Source organism: Kryptolebias marmoratus, linkage group LG4 (assembly GCF_001649575.2).
Source record: "Kryptolebias marmoratus isolate JLee-2015 linkage group LG4, ASM164957v2, whole genome shotgun sequence".
Lineage (NCBI taxonomy): Eukaryota > Metazoa > Chordata > Actinopteri > Cyprinodontiformes > Rivulidae > Kryptolebias > Kryptolebias marmoratus.
In genome coordinates, this window is record NC_051433.1 from 12,317,592 (window position 1) to 12,333,197 (window position 15,606).

General features: G+C 39.9%; 2 protein-coding genes across 13 annotated transcripts in view; one reads left to right on the forward strand and one right to left on the reverse strand.

Moving 5' to 3' along the window:
• Window positions 1–11,776, forward strand: part of ca16b (carbonic anhydrase XVI b) — a 117,531-nt gene extending 105,755 nt beyond the window's left edge. Inside the window, exons 16-29 of the mRNA XM_017408384.3 lie at window positions 530–626; window positions 745–827; window positions 1,160–1,294; window positions 1,403–1,537; window positions 2,653–2,825; window positions 2,952–3,087; window positions 4,491–4,637; window positions 5,080–5,173; window positions 5,503–5,579; window positions 5,715–5,843; window positions 5,934–6,080; window positions 6,161–6,303; window positions 8,692–8,827; window positions 9,857–11,776. Coding sequence (XP_017263873.1) covers window positions 530–626; window positions 745–827; window positions 1,160–1,294; window positions 1,403–1,537; window positions 2,653–2,825; window positions 2,952–3,087; window positions 4,491–4,637; window positions 5,080–5,173; window positions 5,503–5,579; window positions 5,715–5,843; window positions 5,934–6,080; window positions 6,161–6,303; window positions 8,692–8,827; window positions 9,857–10,003 — 1,779 coding nt within the window. The 3' untranslated portion in view covers window positions 10,004–11,776. The remainder of the gene's footprint in view (window positions 1–529; window positions 627–744; window positions 828–1,159; window positions 1,295–1,402; window positions 1,538–2,652; window positions 2,826–2,951; window positions 3,088–4,490; window positions 4,638–5,079; window positions 5,174–5,502; window positions 5,580–5,714; window positions 5,844–5,933; window positions 6,081–6,160; window positions 6,304–8,691; window positions 8,828–9,856) is intronic.
• Window positions 11,777–14,019: 2,243 nt separating this feature from the next.
• The window catches only part of cadpsb (Ca2+-dependent activator protein for secretion b), an 85,882-nt gene continuing 84,295 nt past the window's right edge, over window positions 14,020–15,606 (reverse strand). For all 12 annotated transcript variants that reach the window (XM_037975218.1, XM_037975217.1, XM_037975216.1 and 9 more), the window contains 2 exons: window positions 15,453–15,557; window positions 14,020–15,362 (listed from right to left, as the gene is read on the reverse strand). In XM_037975218.1, the coding sequence (XP_037831146.1) occupies window positions 15,189–15,362; window positions 15,453–15,557 (279 nt within the window). In that variant the 3' untranslated portion in view covers window positions 14,020–15,188. The remainder of the gene's footprint in view (window positions 15,363–15,452; window positions 15,558–15,606) is intronic.

The window sequence follows — 15,606 nt, forward strand, 5'->3', positions numbered from 1 at the left end:
TGGATGGGAACATGTTTTTTTTTTTTTTTTTTTTCTGTGCAACTAGGTTAGGAAAGAAGGCAAAAGCTTCACCCCTCGAGTGTTCCCTCTAATTGGGGTTATTTGATGTGAGGCTGGTGTGCATGATTTTTCAAATGCACCAGGATGAAGCCGTGTTGGAAGTGGCTGCCTTTTGTGGACGGCTGAATGCACCAAAGTGTAGTGAGGAGGAAAAGAAGACGACTGTTCTACTATAGGCTTTAGTTCAAGCCCCAGTGGCGGTAAGCATCTGCTCCGCTGAAGCGTCCTTGAGACACTGAATCCCTGCTGGAAGTTCACTTCATCTTGGGCTCTGAGCTCCTTATGCAGAGGCTAGAACAAAAAAAAAGGTTCTCTTAAAATAAAAAGAAAGAAGAAGATAGGATCAAAAAAAAATTCTGTTGTTATAACACCATTGTTACAGTTCCATGGAAATCAAGCGGCTAATTCTATTAGCTCATCTCCTCTTGTTTAATGAAATCCATTTCTGTCTATTTTCTCCTCTCTCCAGGAGGTCCAGCGCTCCACAGTCGACTTAAAAATCACAGCAGAACATTCCAATCATCCTGACAACAAGCACAAAAACAGATACATCAACATCGTGGCCTGTGAGTCAGCTGTAAAATCTGATTAGGATGTCTACCGCTGTGGAATTCAATAACGTGTTTTAGATCAAGTTTTCATCCGTTTCATGAGTCCTCTAAATACATCAATGCTTTTTCCTAGATGACCACAGCAGGGTGAAATTAAGAGCCTTGCCGGGGAAGGATGCCAAACATTCGGATTACATCAATGCCAACTATGTGGACGTAGGTTTCTTCCATTTCACTCGTGACTTGTTGTTTTTTTTATTTTCCATTTCATGAATGCAGGTCACAGTTTGGTTATCAGGGCGAACGTGAGCTGCAAAGAAATTCTTCACAGGGCTGTCGTTTTCTACAGTTTTCTTTAGAATATCAAGTCAGGCTTTTAAGTCACAAAATCAATTGGCACTTGTAAAAAAAAAAAGCATTTGAATCAAGCGCATCAACCTATCTTTAACTACTGGCAATTTCTGTCAGATGAAGAAGTGGGGGGGTTTGTCACCTGCTGAAACTAAGGGTCAGTTACAAAAATATGACCAACCGACTTCTTGTTTCAGGGCTACAACCACCCCAGAGCTTACATAGCCGCTCAGGGTCCTCTCAAGTCGACGTTCGAGGACTTCTGGAGGATGGTGTGGGAGCAGAACACCGGAATCATCGTCATGATAACCAACCTCGTGGAAAAGGGGAGGGTAGGTTTCCCTCTCCTTCCGTGATTCACAAACTGAGAATATAAAACACGCACAACGTTTCCTCAGACCTTCATGTTTAGCATTCGCCGGTAACCTTGTGTGTTTCAGAGAAAGTGCGACCAGTACTGGCCGACGGAGAACAGCGAGCAGTACGGAAACATCGTGGTGACGCTGAAAAGCACCAAAGTTCACGCCTGCTACACGCTGCGGCGTTTTCTGATAAGGAACACAAAAGTCAAAAAGGTAACTGCAGTTGTTCTTTAGGGTTTGGCATCAAAACATAAACATGAACTGGTTGGTTTTATATTGTTTATATCCACATACAGATAGTTGTTGTTGTGTTTTATAGTTTTAGTTTTTATTAGCACAAAAAACTCAACTTGCTAAAATCTATAATAGACACAAAATATAAATTATTAGATACATTTACATATTTATTTTGGGTTTTTTTGTGATATACATTTACCTTTGTTGTAATTTAATTTCCTTTGTCTGTTGTTGCCATTGCTTTTGTGTTTACTTTGGTTAGTTTTGATTTCTCCAAGTCATTTTTTTACACCATGTTTTCAATGTTAGTCATTCTTGTTGCATGTATTACTTATATATTACCACATCTTTTAAAATGTCAATCTGTTTATAAATGTTTTATTTTCCATTTGTATGTTTTCCTCAATTTATTTCCTTAAGCTTATTTATCATTTTGGTTCATACTTCTGTGTGTTTTTCTGCTTCTCAGTGTTTGGATATTTAATAACAGAGGCCCGTTAATGTTAAACCTTAAATCTTGATTGATTGTTGTTTGAGTGTTTTTTTTTCTATTACAATTTATATTATTCAGCTTTCTTAAATGAGCCGGTCTAGCTACAGAAGTGAATTGGACCTTGGGATGAATAAAGTTTTTTGATTCTGGGATGAATACAGGAGGGAGGTTGTTCAAGAAAAGTTAAAAGTTAATGTGATTTTTGAAATATGTCTGAGTGTTTTTTGTCTCTGCCAAGGAGATCATGTGCCTGATATGCTTTGCTTTTTGTTTGCTTGTTAGCAGATTGGCTCAAAATTTTTCTGACTCATTTTGCATGAAAACGTTAAGAGATGGAGAATGGTCCAACTTAGATCAGCCTCTGATGTCAGTGCCAATCAGAATCTGGAGAACTTTAGCTTGACTTATTTTGATTTGGATACATTTTTTGACTTGTTGTATGCAACTACAAGGAGAGGGAAGGTTATCAAAATTATACTTTTTAAAGTTTTAAAGCTGTTTATTTTAGGTTTACAAAGTTAATGTAGAAACTGAAAGACAGTGTAATAGAAATACATGTCTTATTAAGTCTTTTAATCTATTTGTTGTAATGTTTTAGGGCCAGAAGGGGAATCCAAAAGGGAGGCTAAATGAGCGCATTGTGATTCAGTATCACTACACTCAGTGGCCTGACATGGGCGTGCCGGAGTACACACTTCCTGTCCTCACCTTCATCGGCCGCTCCTCGGCAGCTCGGACTGCAGACATGGGTCCCGTCCTGGTACACTGCAGGTACGGCACCACCGCTGAGCTCCAGGGCTTAAATAAACGCTCCTGATGAGACTCGTTTCTGCTGACTTGTTTAAAAATTTCCCCTCCGAGGGATCGTCTCACGTTAGTTTGTGCTGGGCTCTTCAGTGCAGGGGTCGGGCGCACAGGAACATACATCGTCATCGACAGCATGCTGCAACAGATCAAGGACAAAAGCACAGTCAGCGTCCTGGATTTTCTCAAACATATACGCACACAACGCAACTACCTTGTCCAGACGGAGGTAAGGCGCTGAAACTCGTCATTAACTCTGGGGGGAAACTGGATTCCTCCTCTAAAGGTCAACTGTGATTTAAGATGGGAAAGCAGTTATGAAATTTATTCAGTTTGATACTCTGAGCTCAGGTAAAGGTCAGGCTGCCTGCAATTTCAGTGCACCACAGAGTTTAAACTGTTACACACAGCCCATAATACCGACGAATGTATTACACCAGAACAGAGGTCGACCAGATAGGATTTTTAGTGGCCGACGCCGATCTTTAAAAAATCAGGGCAGCCGATGACCGATTTGTGAAGCCGTTTTTTCTTGTTTATTTACTTTAAGACCATAAATATAATTGTTTATTTTTCAAACACAAAACAATCTGCTGGATTTGTCTGTAATTTAGAGATCTGATGCAGACCAGCACATTTTATTCAGGACTGGCTATGAATTCGGCTTTAAGCACAAAGTTATCAAAAAAGTAACACTTTCTATGAAACCAATTAAATATATAATAATCTGGTTATCTTCCTTTGGGGTTTGTTGGTGTTGTGCTGGACCTACCATAACAGTTGTAGTAGGAGTGTTAACACAGAAATGTGGTTTCAAGTGTTACTCTGACGTAACAATGCAGATTATTTTAAAAAATGGCAAAGACATTTAGCAAGCTGATCACTCAGTCTGCTTCTAGACCTGCGTTTGTCCACACAAACTGTTCTCAGGCATCCCTCCATACTTTATACTTCAGGTATCTTTAAATCTGAATAAATTGGATTGGTTTCTATCTAATCATTTATTTAATAAAGTTTAACATTAAAAATAGGGATGTGAATCTTTAGGTGCCTCACAATTCCATTTGATTAGATTCAGAGGGCTGTGATGTGAATTTAAGTTATTAATGCAGTTTGATTATCCTGAAATTTAAATGACTGTGAATTTATTTACATAAGTAATTGGACTTATGTATTTCCATGTCTGATAAAAAGTGCACAATAACAACAAAAACCCTATTAATCACTGCTGCTGCTGACCAAAATTAGCATTGTGTTAATGACTGGAAATTTAGCTACAAATCAAATGTTTCAAAGTCATTAACAAGAGTCATGTGGTAACTTAAACTAGTATATACAGACATTTTCTACAAGTTCAGCAAGGAAAAGATTAAATATATGTAAAAACACACAACATTACTGCAACATGTTTTTATTACAGGAAGCTACGGTAACTCTACTGGGACAAACAAAGCCATGCAGCAGCTCCTCTGCTGACTGTCTTAAAGTGGCAGCACAGCATTGTAGTTTGTTCTCAGTGACCATTTTGTTAATCCAATTTCAGTACGTTTAAAGATAAAATCAAAATTTCCTGAAATGAAATGTATCTTTGGGATGAATCTTAAGGCTTTATGCTTCACGTTTCCCCGTCAGGAGCAGTATGTTTTCATCCACGATGCACTGATGGAGGCCATCCTCAGCAGAGAGACGGAGGTACCTGCCTGGCAGCTGCACAGCTACGTCAGCAGCATCCTGACGCCCGGCTCGGCCGGCCGAACGCGGCTCGAGAAGCAGTTCAGGGTGAGTCTGAGCTCTCCGGGCACACGAGCCGTCACAGCCTGCCGTAACACAGTCAGCTTGGATCCGAGGTGGTCTTTGGATCAGAAGCTTGTTAGCAACAACCACGGTGGCTTTCCACTTCCAGACGCAAAAAAAAAGAAGAAGATTGAAATTGTCTTTGATGTAAGCTGTAATAAAGTCATGTCTGTCACCCCCGCTGCGCTATGCAAAGTTTGATGAATGTTTCATCAAGCTGCTCCTCTTTCAACGTGAGGAGAGGGAAAAATAATTGCTCACATAATGTCACTTATTTCCCAGCTTCACGCGCTCATCATCAACGCGAAAGATGTGCTGTTAATTTCAGGTTGCTAAACAATGTCAGATCTTATTCATCACGTTGGAGTGGAAGTTTTCTGCCGCTTTCAGGACCACTTTCAGACGCTTTCGCCTTCTCTGTTTTCAGCTGCTCAGTCAGTGCAACATGCGCTTTGTGGAGTGCTTCAGTGCGCACAAAGACTGCAACAAGGAGAAGAACCGCAACTCCTCAGTGGTTCCTTGTGAGTATTTACTCCAGCATCTGCGCGTCCGACCCGGGGGTTGAACAAATAGCCAGTCGCAGCATTTCTCTGTGCACATTTCCACGTCATTTTCTCCTTCAGTCTGCAAATAATTAAAACAATTCATATTCTAAATTTAGAATCCATTTCTATAATCCTATAAGTTAATCTTTCTGTGCGTCCTCGGCACCCTGACAGGAGAAAAGGAGGTACTTGTTGCTATAGCAACAGTGAGGACTGATAATGAATGTGTGCATTATCAGCCGGTGTGATATAAAGGAGGCCTGGGTTGTGATTTAAAGCTTGTTTTTCTATCTGTGCCTCACCAGCGGAGCGAGCGAGGGTTGGACTCACCACCCTGCCAGGGATGAAGGGAACAGATTACATTAATGCATCCTACATAATGGTACAGTGTTGATTATTAATGAGTCACATTTGCTTATCTGCGGCCATTGAGCCTCTGAAAATGACAATTTGGAAAATAAGTTGCGTGGAGCAGTCATCCTTTAGAAAGGCTAACAGCTCAACTCTGTCACACTAGGGCTACTACAGGAGTAATGAGTTCATCATTACCCAGCATCCTTTGCCCCACACCACCACAGACTTCTGGAGGATGATTTGGGACCACAACGCTCAGATTATTGTCATGTTGCCCGACAACCAGGGTCTCGTAAGTAACAATGGAAGTTTTAATCATCTGAAGGAACGCTAATCGTGAAGAAATTAAAGATGGCGCGTGTTTTTTTTTTTTTCCCTCCAGGCCGAGGATGAATTTGTTTACTGGCCAAGTCGGGAAGAGGCCATGAACTGCATCGCCTTCACCGTCACGCTCATCAGTAAGGACAGGCTGTGTCTCTCCAACGAGGAGCAGATCATCATCCACGACTTCATCCTAGAGGCCACACAGGTGCCCGAGGAGTTCTCGAACAGTTCTTACAGGAAATCAGTTTGCCACGAGGTCCAAACTCTCCCTTTTGTGTTTAACAGGATGATTACGTTCTGGAGGTGAGACACTTTCAGTGCCCTAAGTGGCCGAACCCTGACGCTCCTCTCAGCAGCACCTTCGAGCTCATCAGAGTCATCAAAGAAGAAGCCATGACTCGAGATGGCCCCACCATCGTGCACGATGAGTACGTTCATGTTTACCTCTGTTTTCTTAGTATCAAGTCAACCGTAATGAAGGTTTTTAACAAGTTTACTAAAACCTTAGATCACGGAACACAATTTAAGCACCAACTATTTGCTTGGTTAACTTGTTACTACTTATTTTTTTTTACTCAGTGACCCTTTTTAACCCTGAAAAAACAGTAACTGAGTTTTCTCTTAAGAACTTCCTAATTACAGCATATTAATAATGAGCGAAAAGGCTGTTTATTTAATTAGATCCTAATAGGCTTTGATTAATTTAAGCCTTATAAAGTAGTAGCACAACGAGATATCTTTTTATTAACATTCATAAATGTGGTTTATTCTGATGTAATAGAATAAGTGCTTAAAAAAATTATCTTTTTAACTTATATTTGTTTCCTTTTCTGAATTGACGTTTAGTCTAAAAATATCTAGTTTTGTGGAAGTTCAATGCGCCAAAGTTTTCTACACAGTAAAGTCATTTTTACCACCAAACTACTTTAGCCAAGTGAAACGTTGCACCTTGAAAATAAAGAGCAACACGAAGCTTAGAGCTGCTGCATCTGCTATGTTTCTTTGAATCTAAGTTGTTCTTTTAAACTTTTTCCTTTGATAAAAATCCCTGCAGAGGATTTGATCCTTCTTATTTTTGGTAAAGTGTTGACACTTTGAAGAATGCAAACCGTACGCTGGTTTTGTTTGAATGCGTTGATGGATTTATTGTTTTAAAATGCGGTAGAACTTTAAAAAGGAATTGTGCTTATTTTAAAACGTGTCTTTGTGTAAAGCACCCTAATGTTTTTTTTGTTTTTTTTTTGTTCACCCAGTTAGATTAATTAAAAATAGACAACCGTGAAAGATCCTCTTATTCTTTCCTCAGAGGTGTGAAATCCTTATTAACCCTGAGAAAATTTTCTCGCCCCACTCTTATTGATCAGTTTTTACTGTTGGTTTGCTTCCTTGTGAAAGAATAAAGAAGGGACATATTTGTACAAGTTCTTATTTTATGCTTCTTTAACTGAATGAAAATAAAAGTTGTTCATTTATTTCAGCTCATTTGGACGGTGATTATCAAACAACAACCTCTTTGCTCGCTGTTAATAAACATAATTTAGGATGATATTGAGAGAAAACCCAATTAATCAGTAAGTGTTAAACCCCTAGCATTCCTTGAATGAATGCATATCGCCCGCCACCTTTTAAACTAAGAAGATCTTATGTTCAGAAACCTTGTAACCGTTCTCCACAACCTCATGTGACATCGCAAGATTTTGAGTATGTGTTGTGAATGACCCTCAAATACCACATTCAGTTTTTGCTCAGTATCTGTAAAATCCACTGAGTCGTTGCCATTTTGTGTTTTCTAACATCAGTTGGCTGTGGCAGCCATCTTGAATGGGGTTGGGTCTGAAAGGTAATCAGTCGCAGATATGCATCCAATGATTAGTTCCTGAAAGTGTCATTAAAATCCATCCTGATACATGAGATACTTTTCTAACAGACTATCTGACTCTAAATATTTATCATTTTAAAGAAAGATCTTCTACCACATCAAAATTTAGCTGAATCGCTGTATAGCTGATTAGGTTATATCCATTTTTTTGTTTTTTTTAAGGCCTGTTGGCGGTGGCAGCCATTTTAAATCAAGTTGACTCTAAAAGTTAATCAGTTGTAGATGTACATTCGATGATTAATCTGCAAGTTTCATTAACATTTGCCCAAAGATATTTTGGTACAAGACACACACAGGCACTCAAACATGAGAGGGCAATAACTAGTTTAAGTTAAATCTATGTCCCCCCGTTCTAAAGTGTTGAGTTTAAACTTCCTTTAACTCGTTCTGGGTTAATAAAAACATGTTTGATCCTCTGTGCCGTTTTGTTTTTGTACCTCGGTCTGGATGTAAAAAGATAGAAGTGCTTTAAAAAAATGTTCTGCAGAGTGTAATTACCTTCCCTCAGTTGTTCTGTTTGCACAAGTAGGATGAGAAAGTAAGCCACTAAATTTTGAGTGCTTTCCGTGGCTTGGGGTTTTAAAGTCCTTAAGTGTCTACCAGCGCAGAGAGTCTACGGGCCGCCACCAGAATAAACAAAAAGGCCAAAGTCTTTTGGTAACCAGGCAACCACGACAGCTTCCAGGCTCCCAGCTGATGCCTTTTCTGCTCCCATCAGCGCCTCGACTGCTGTTAGAGTGAATGTCAGATATCCGAACGGTCTTCATCACGCCGTCTGACTGAAATCTGCGCACAATCTTTTCACAGAATAAATAAGGGAGCATGATGTCCCCTCGTTTTTTTTTTTTTTTTCAAAATTAGGTTCTGACAAAATAGGTTTTAAAAGAAGCCTAAGTGTCCCTGTCCTGAAACTCTGCCTCTTGTGAACACGTGTCAGGTACGGAGCGGTGTCGGCGGGGATGCTCTGCGCCCTCACCACGCTGTCCCAGCAGCTGGACAACGAGGGAGTCGTCGACATCTATCAGGTGGCCAAGATGATCAATCTCATGAGGCCGGGAGTCTTCACTGATATAGTAAGTTTCCACTGACGACAAGAGAAAACCGCGCCCGCCTTTGAGCATTTGGAGGCGACAATGCACAAAGTTTAAAAGCCGCGCCCTTTATATGTGTTTGAAGACGCAAACACTTGTGGGACAGTTTTAAATTCATAGCAGCATAAATTTAAAAAATGTGATTGTTTCCAAACACCTTTATTTTTCAGGTTAAGGCTCCCAGTATTTTCTTTTCATACCTTGTTATGCTGCCCCCGAGTGGTCAGAAAGCTATTTCCTGCTGCTTAAAGCAACACCCGAAGGTCCTTGTGTGGTCAAATAGGAGCAAAAATGTAAAGATTTCTGAAGAAACGTTGAAGGGTGACAACGCAGCTGCTGCCCAAAACTCCAACATCAATTTTATAATAACCTAAGACAAAACTGTATAAGAAGTATAAAGAGTACCAAGATCAAAAGAAATGTTAGGGCTGCTGCCAGTGACTCATTCTGGTTACCGCACACGTGTGTGTCTGTCACTCCCTGACTGCCAGGTTAATGAGAGACGGACAGAAACAGACTTGAACTCCAGCGAAGGATACAAAGGCATTCTGGAGACTCCTTCGTGAATGCCGCTCGCTAACTAGTTTCCAGCAGCTGCAGCCCTGTGAGATCCTGACGTCAGATGAGTCTGACCTTGCAGACCACTTAGTGATCCAAGCAGGACACTTGTCCCGGGGTCTCAGTCGAAGACCTCTGCTGCTCTTCTCCACGGCAATCGATGAAGACGAGAGAGATCACGCCCCACGGATCCAAGAGCCAAGAGAGCAAAAATTGAGGTTACAATGGGGAGAGGTTGTAGGCTGATTGGGGGGGGGGGGCTCACCTCAGTGAGTTCACACACTTTCAGAGTAAAAGTCCAGTTTAACTGATGACAAATAAAGTGGTCTCATTCAGTTGCATTCATCCACAGCGGTGATTCGCTTTCATTCAGTAAAAAAAAAAAATCTAATAGGAAGCTAAGTGCTGCTTATTGTTGTTAAACTTTTTGTCTGTCTGTGTTTGTGTGCGCAGGAGCAGTACCAGTACCTTTACAAAGCCATGCTCAGCCTGGTGAGTCACACAGAGAGCAGCCTGAGTCCCGTTCACATGGACACTAACGGGGCGGTGGTGATCGCCGACGAGTCGGACCCCGCAGAGAGCATGGAGTCCCTCGTCTGAGGACTTTCTTGCAGGCACTTAATTTGTAAACAAAAAACAAACAAACAAAAAAAAAAACAAGAACTTTTCTGAGGCCTTTTTGCCAGACTATTGATTAAACGAATAACCTTATTACTTTTTTATACTGATGAAAGGTTTTTTGATATTTATGTTTTTGTCCTTTTTAGTTTTCCTTTTTTTTTTTTTTTCTTTTCCTCGTCTTTAAATGTTCTCCTGCTGAGCGTTTGCACCTGTTTAAGTTGACATGAGGAAAAGCAGCTCTGTCCACTTTGCACTATAATATCAGTGTTACTGCCTATTTACCCAGTGAGATTTTTCACCGTTGAAATTTCGGCGCCGCAGTGAAACTGGGGGCGGAGGAGGAGGAGGAGAGTTTTTTCTTTGGAAGGGATCTTGGACCGCATGGAGACGGACCTGAAGCGTGAAGACCAGGACGAGTTGAAGGCGATCCACTTACAATGAAGTCATGAAACACTTGTTCACATCGTAACACAGGCCAGCATGTATTTTTGTCACACATGAAGAGACTCACAGCTGCTTCTACGTCATCGTCCCAATATCTCACTGCTGTCTTGTAAAATGTACTTAATCCTTTTTTTTGTTTTTGTTAAAAATGTGTTACATCTAATGTGAACATTTATTGCTTTTTACAGGGATTTATATTGTTGTATTGTTTTGTAATATATATACATATCTATATATATTATATTCTTAGTAGCCCGCTGTTATTATTTTTTCTGTACTACTAGATTGATACTTTGGAAGATTCTGTATGTTAAGCTTACGGATCTTCCTTCATTCCATCATGTTTTTGTTCATCGTTTCCAGTTTGGTTTTTTTTGTTGCTTTCTAACCTCAGCAGTCACAGCTCAGCTTTTAACACATGTACCGACACAATGCCTACAAAAAAAACAAAAAAAAAAGGATTCACTCTGCACAACGTTTTTCATGTTTTATTGCATTTTGCTGCAATGGGATTTATTTTTGACACTGATCAACATGCAAGAAAAAAATTACTTTAATATCAAGGTGAAAAGAAACGCTGCTGGATTCAGTTCCAGTTTTCCAAACTTAAAAGCTCTCTTTTCTTATGTATGAAACACTGCAAAGCTGCTGTAAATCTTTAGCTTTTTTTAATTCCTGCCTCTTTTTCTCGACTCAGACTTTGCCACTCCGGGTCGTCGTTGCTTTGTTTTTAAGAACTTCCTGCAGACAAACGGCTGCAGCTCCTGCGACCGTTTGTCTGCAGGAACTAACTGGATTTTACTGAAGAGGAGCATCTCCACTGCTTGTGAAGATGCTGTTCAGTGCCTTGGAAATTTTCCTTAACCCCCCGTCTCTGATCAATCTTTTTATTTATGCGTCTTTATCAAAATTTTCTTTGCCAGAAATAAATCTTTAACACCATCTTCATGCAGAGGTGTAATTTGTAATCTAATATTTTAAATATCAAAAAATATTTTTATGGTTTTTATTTGCCATGAATTTATTTATTTTTTTTTTTTACCTGCTGCTGATCAGTGTCCAGAATCAAACTCTCAAGGAAATAAAACATGAAAAAGGAAACATTTTGAGGAGGTGAAAACTTTCTATAGACACTGTACTTTCTTTTTGGTGGGTTGATGCTTTATTTGTAACCAAAGATGTGGTTCCAGTTTGCAACATGTAAGTGGTTTTGTCCTGAGATCTATTTAATCAACAAGAATTAAAAACAAAAAAAAAAACAACAAAAAAAACAAAAAAAAAATCTAAAGCTGTTGAAGCGTGCAGTACCAATTTCCAGTGTCCAAGGTGTGAATTTAACCCAGAGTTCAGCATGTTTCTGTTCGAGCCTCAGGAACTCGCCTTCCAGATAATCTTACTTTGTGATGCTCTCCTCACATTAGGAAATGAGGTTAACAAATTCAGACTGTAAATTGTATTTTATCTGGGCTGAAACTCCGTCTCCGCGTTATTTTGTGGCTATAATTATAATCCCTTTTCAACCCTGAACTTTGGTCTCTTTTGATTTGTTGGTGTGGTTTTGTTTCTGATGAAATCACTTGATGACAAACTTCCTTCTTCTGATCTTTTGTTGTTTTTTTTTTCCTGCTGTCATTGAGTTTCATCCTCAGTGTGACGACGACCCTCCAGCTCCACACGCTTCATTCTTCGAAGCCGTTCAGATTACGTGTGTACGTGTGTGCGTGTTTATGTTCGAAGAGCCGTTTTGTACCGTTCCTCTTTAATGGATGGCACTGTTGCCCAACGATATATTCTCTGAATGTCCACAGCAAAGTCCCAGGCATCATTAGCTGCTCCTCTGAGGTCCCTGCAGGGATTTACAGCAGAACTTCCTGACATTTACTTTTTTGATCTAGAGAGCTCATTTTGGCCAGGTCACTGGTTACATTTATTTTTTCTCCATTTAAAAAAAAAAGAAGAAAGTTAAATGTTCTTGTCGGTCACATCACGCTCCTGTTTCAGTATACAGAGTTTTTATACCGGTAGGAAAAGCATAGCTGGATAAGTGTTGTGAAAAGTCATTCAGAGGGCAGCCGGGGCTCAGAAGTGAGTTGGTGGTTCGATCCTGGCTTCCCCCGCCACATGCCGAAGAGCAAGAGCAAGAAACTGAACTTCAAGGTGCCCTCATTTGTGAATCCACGTGTGCGTGTGAATGGGTGAATGCGACTTGTCGTGTAAAAGTGCTTTGAGAAGCCTGAAAACAAGAGAAGTGCTATTTAAATGCAGTCAATTTCCAGCATTTTTGTCAGTTATGAGGCATTTTTCTCTTACTCTGCTTTTTAAAAGAAAAAGAAAAACAATTGACCTTTTTTTCTTGAAATATAAGAGACGCGAGCTCCAAATAGATCTGAATTTTAGCACCTTGGCAAGGCAGCTACATGTGTGAATGTTAAACACTTTTAAACACATTCTCTGAAACTAGCCAAGAATGCTAAATAAGTGCAGACGATGTATTATACGTGACATAAACACTTTGAGCCATAAAGTAAATGTTTTTTAATTTACTCTAAAAAGGTAACAGTTTTACAAATCACATTTTATGTAGGAAGACTGAGCACTGTAATTAGGACCTAGTTTAAAGGGGTTTTTTTCTGTGTAAGTGCTGCTTTTTGCTATCATCTTTGTATAAATCTGTCATTTTTATATTTTTGTTAGCACAGAGATAAATGCCTGAACACCTTATAAAAAATGGAAATTTACAATCAGTATTAACTGTAAATTTGCAGTAAACATTTGTACTGAACTGCTGAAAATGGCCTTAAAATTGGAAAATGGAAACTGTAGGAATTCTGTGTTATAACACGTTTTATATACTATACTATAAATTCATCTGATTCAAGTGTTGCACTGAGAACATTCTAGTATCACATCAGACCAAAGATGAACTGACTTTTAGTCCAATGAGGAACCTGTGCCTCACGTCGCCCCCTGCTGTCAGTTTGACAGCGAACAGCAGGGATGAATAAATTATTCAGATTGTTTGAGTAAAAGTGAAAGTGATACAGTATAATAGGTCTTGTAACATGTAAATCCTGTTCATTGATGCAAAGTTCAGTTTTAATGTTTTTATTGGCTGTTTTAAAGGTAAATTATCACATCTGAATTGTCCCGTTTTATATGATTCAGTACAATATTTCTCAAACGAACTGTAGTGCACATTTAAAGTTGCATAAAATAGACTAATATTTAATGGGACTGTTTCACAGGTTTGCTGTATTTGCTTTTCCTTTTTTAAATTTTTAATCTGTAGGCTACCACTAAATTAACAGTGAAGAAAACAAATCGAGTTTTTTGAGTTTTTCAGCTCTTTAGTTTGTTGTTCCTATGCATTTTTCTGAACATCTGATCCCTCAAAGATGCAAAAAGTCACCCTCGATGTGTAATTGCCTTTATTGTTGCTCAGAGAAGATGGGGCTCTTGGATTAACGCTTTCCTCTGCTGCTTTTTTTTTTTCTTTTCTTTTCAGTTTGTTCCTAATCGCCTCCGGTGCAGCAGGTAAACACGACAGAAGATGCACATGTACAATAATTTTTATTTCGAGGCCACAGCTCTTGCATATAACAACTGTTGGCTTTCATAAGGCAAAAGCAAGAATGAATTCACCAGCTAATTCACACAGAAAACAGAAAGCGTTTGGGAGGGAAGGAGGGGAGGGGAGCGGGGCGGGGTAGGAACCCACAGGCATGCAGCGATGGCTCAGAATGCAATGTACAGCATTTTATATTTATATATATTTATAGAATATATACAAAACAAAAGTGAGACCCAAACAAATGCCAGACATCTCATTCTACACAGTTACAGAACAAAGACGGACCAACTTTTTTTTTTTTTTCAATAAAAAAAATCATTTTTTGCTCTTTTTCTCTGTAAAAGTGCAACTTAATTAAAATACAACCTGTTTCTAGGCTCTTTTTTTTTTAAATGTTGAAATAAAAATAGAATCTTCCAAGTTATCAAAATGGATCTATGAGCATATTGCATCTCCTGAATCCTCGCTCGCCGAAGTTTTGAATCGTGTCTAATTGGTAAAATCGAGATGAGATCACATAGCTTCAACACATGACAGAAATGCAGGTCTAGACTTCCTGTCGACGTTAGCGACTGTGAGCGGACGACAGTTTATCTTTAACAGCCGTGAACAAATACAGAGGTTTGTTTTTTTTTTTCTTTTTAGGCTGAAGCAGTTGGCATTCACTTAAAAACAGACAAGACAAAGAAAAGGGTCCACACACTCGTCATCACGACAATGTACCATTAATGAATGTAGAGTACGACAAAGAAGCGCCATATAGGTTTGCATTGGACAGGGACACACCGATTAATCTCACTCAACATTGTCAAACAAATGGTTCTCCATATTGCTTAGTAACACATAGAAATGAATTTAGAAATGAGTGAAGATCAAAGGTAGGTGCTATCTTTATTATGACACAGCTAAACTGCCAATCATGGTTATTTTTTTACCCTTTTTTTCATTATAATTTCTATTTTTATACTTAATAGTTCCTTCATAGGCATTTCGAGCTGACAAAGAGGTCCTAGAGTGGCTATCTGAGTTGGTACATGCATCAGTAACCAGGCTAAAGTCAAAAGTGTGAAAGGGGGGTGGGGGTGAGAAGTGGAGGAGGAAGGGAGGGGGTTAGACGGACAGACGGGCTGGAGAGTCAGTACGCGGGCTCTAGTCCTCTTCATCTTCCTCGTCGCTGTCCTTCATGGAGATGCCCTGCATGCCCCCCTCCCTGACTGAAGCAGTGGCCTCCTCCACGGTCAGCCTGTTGCGCACCGTCTCGTACATCTTACTGTTCAGGGTGGAGTCCAGGACGCCCTGCAGGCGGAAGTCTCTGTACTTTTTCTGCAGGGTGACAGAGCAATGTCAGCAAACTGTGGACGTCTCATCAACCCGGCAGGTGTCTCTTTGTGTTTCTTTGTTTTTTCCTCTCACCTTTGTGATCCTGATGAGGATCTTGAGCTGGTAGACGTGAAGCTGCTGATCCATGCGTTCAGTGAGCCAGGTCCCCAGCAGGTTCATGGTGGCAGTGTACCATTGCTGAAACACATAAACACAACACTCTCCAGCAAAACACACACCCACACAC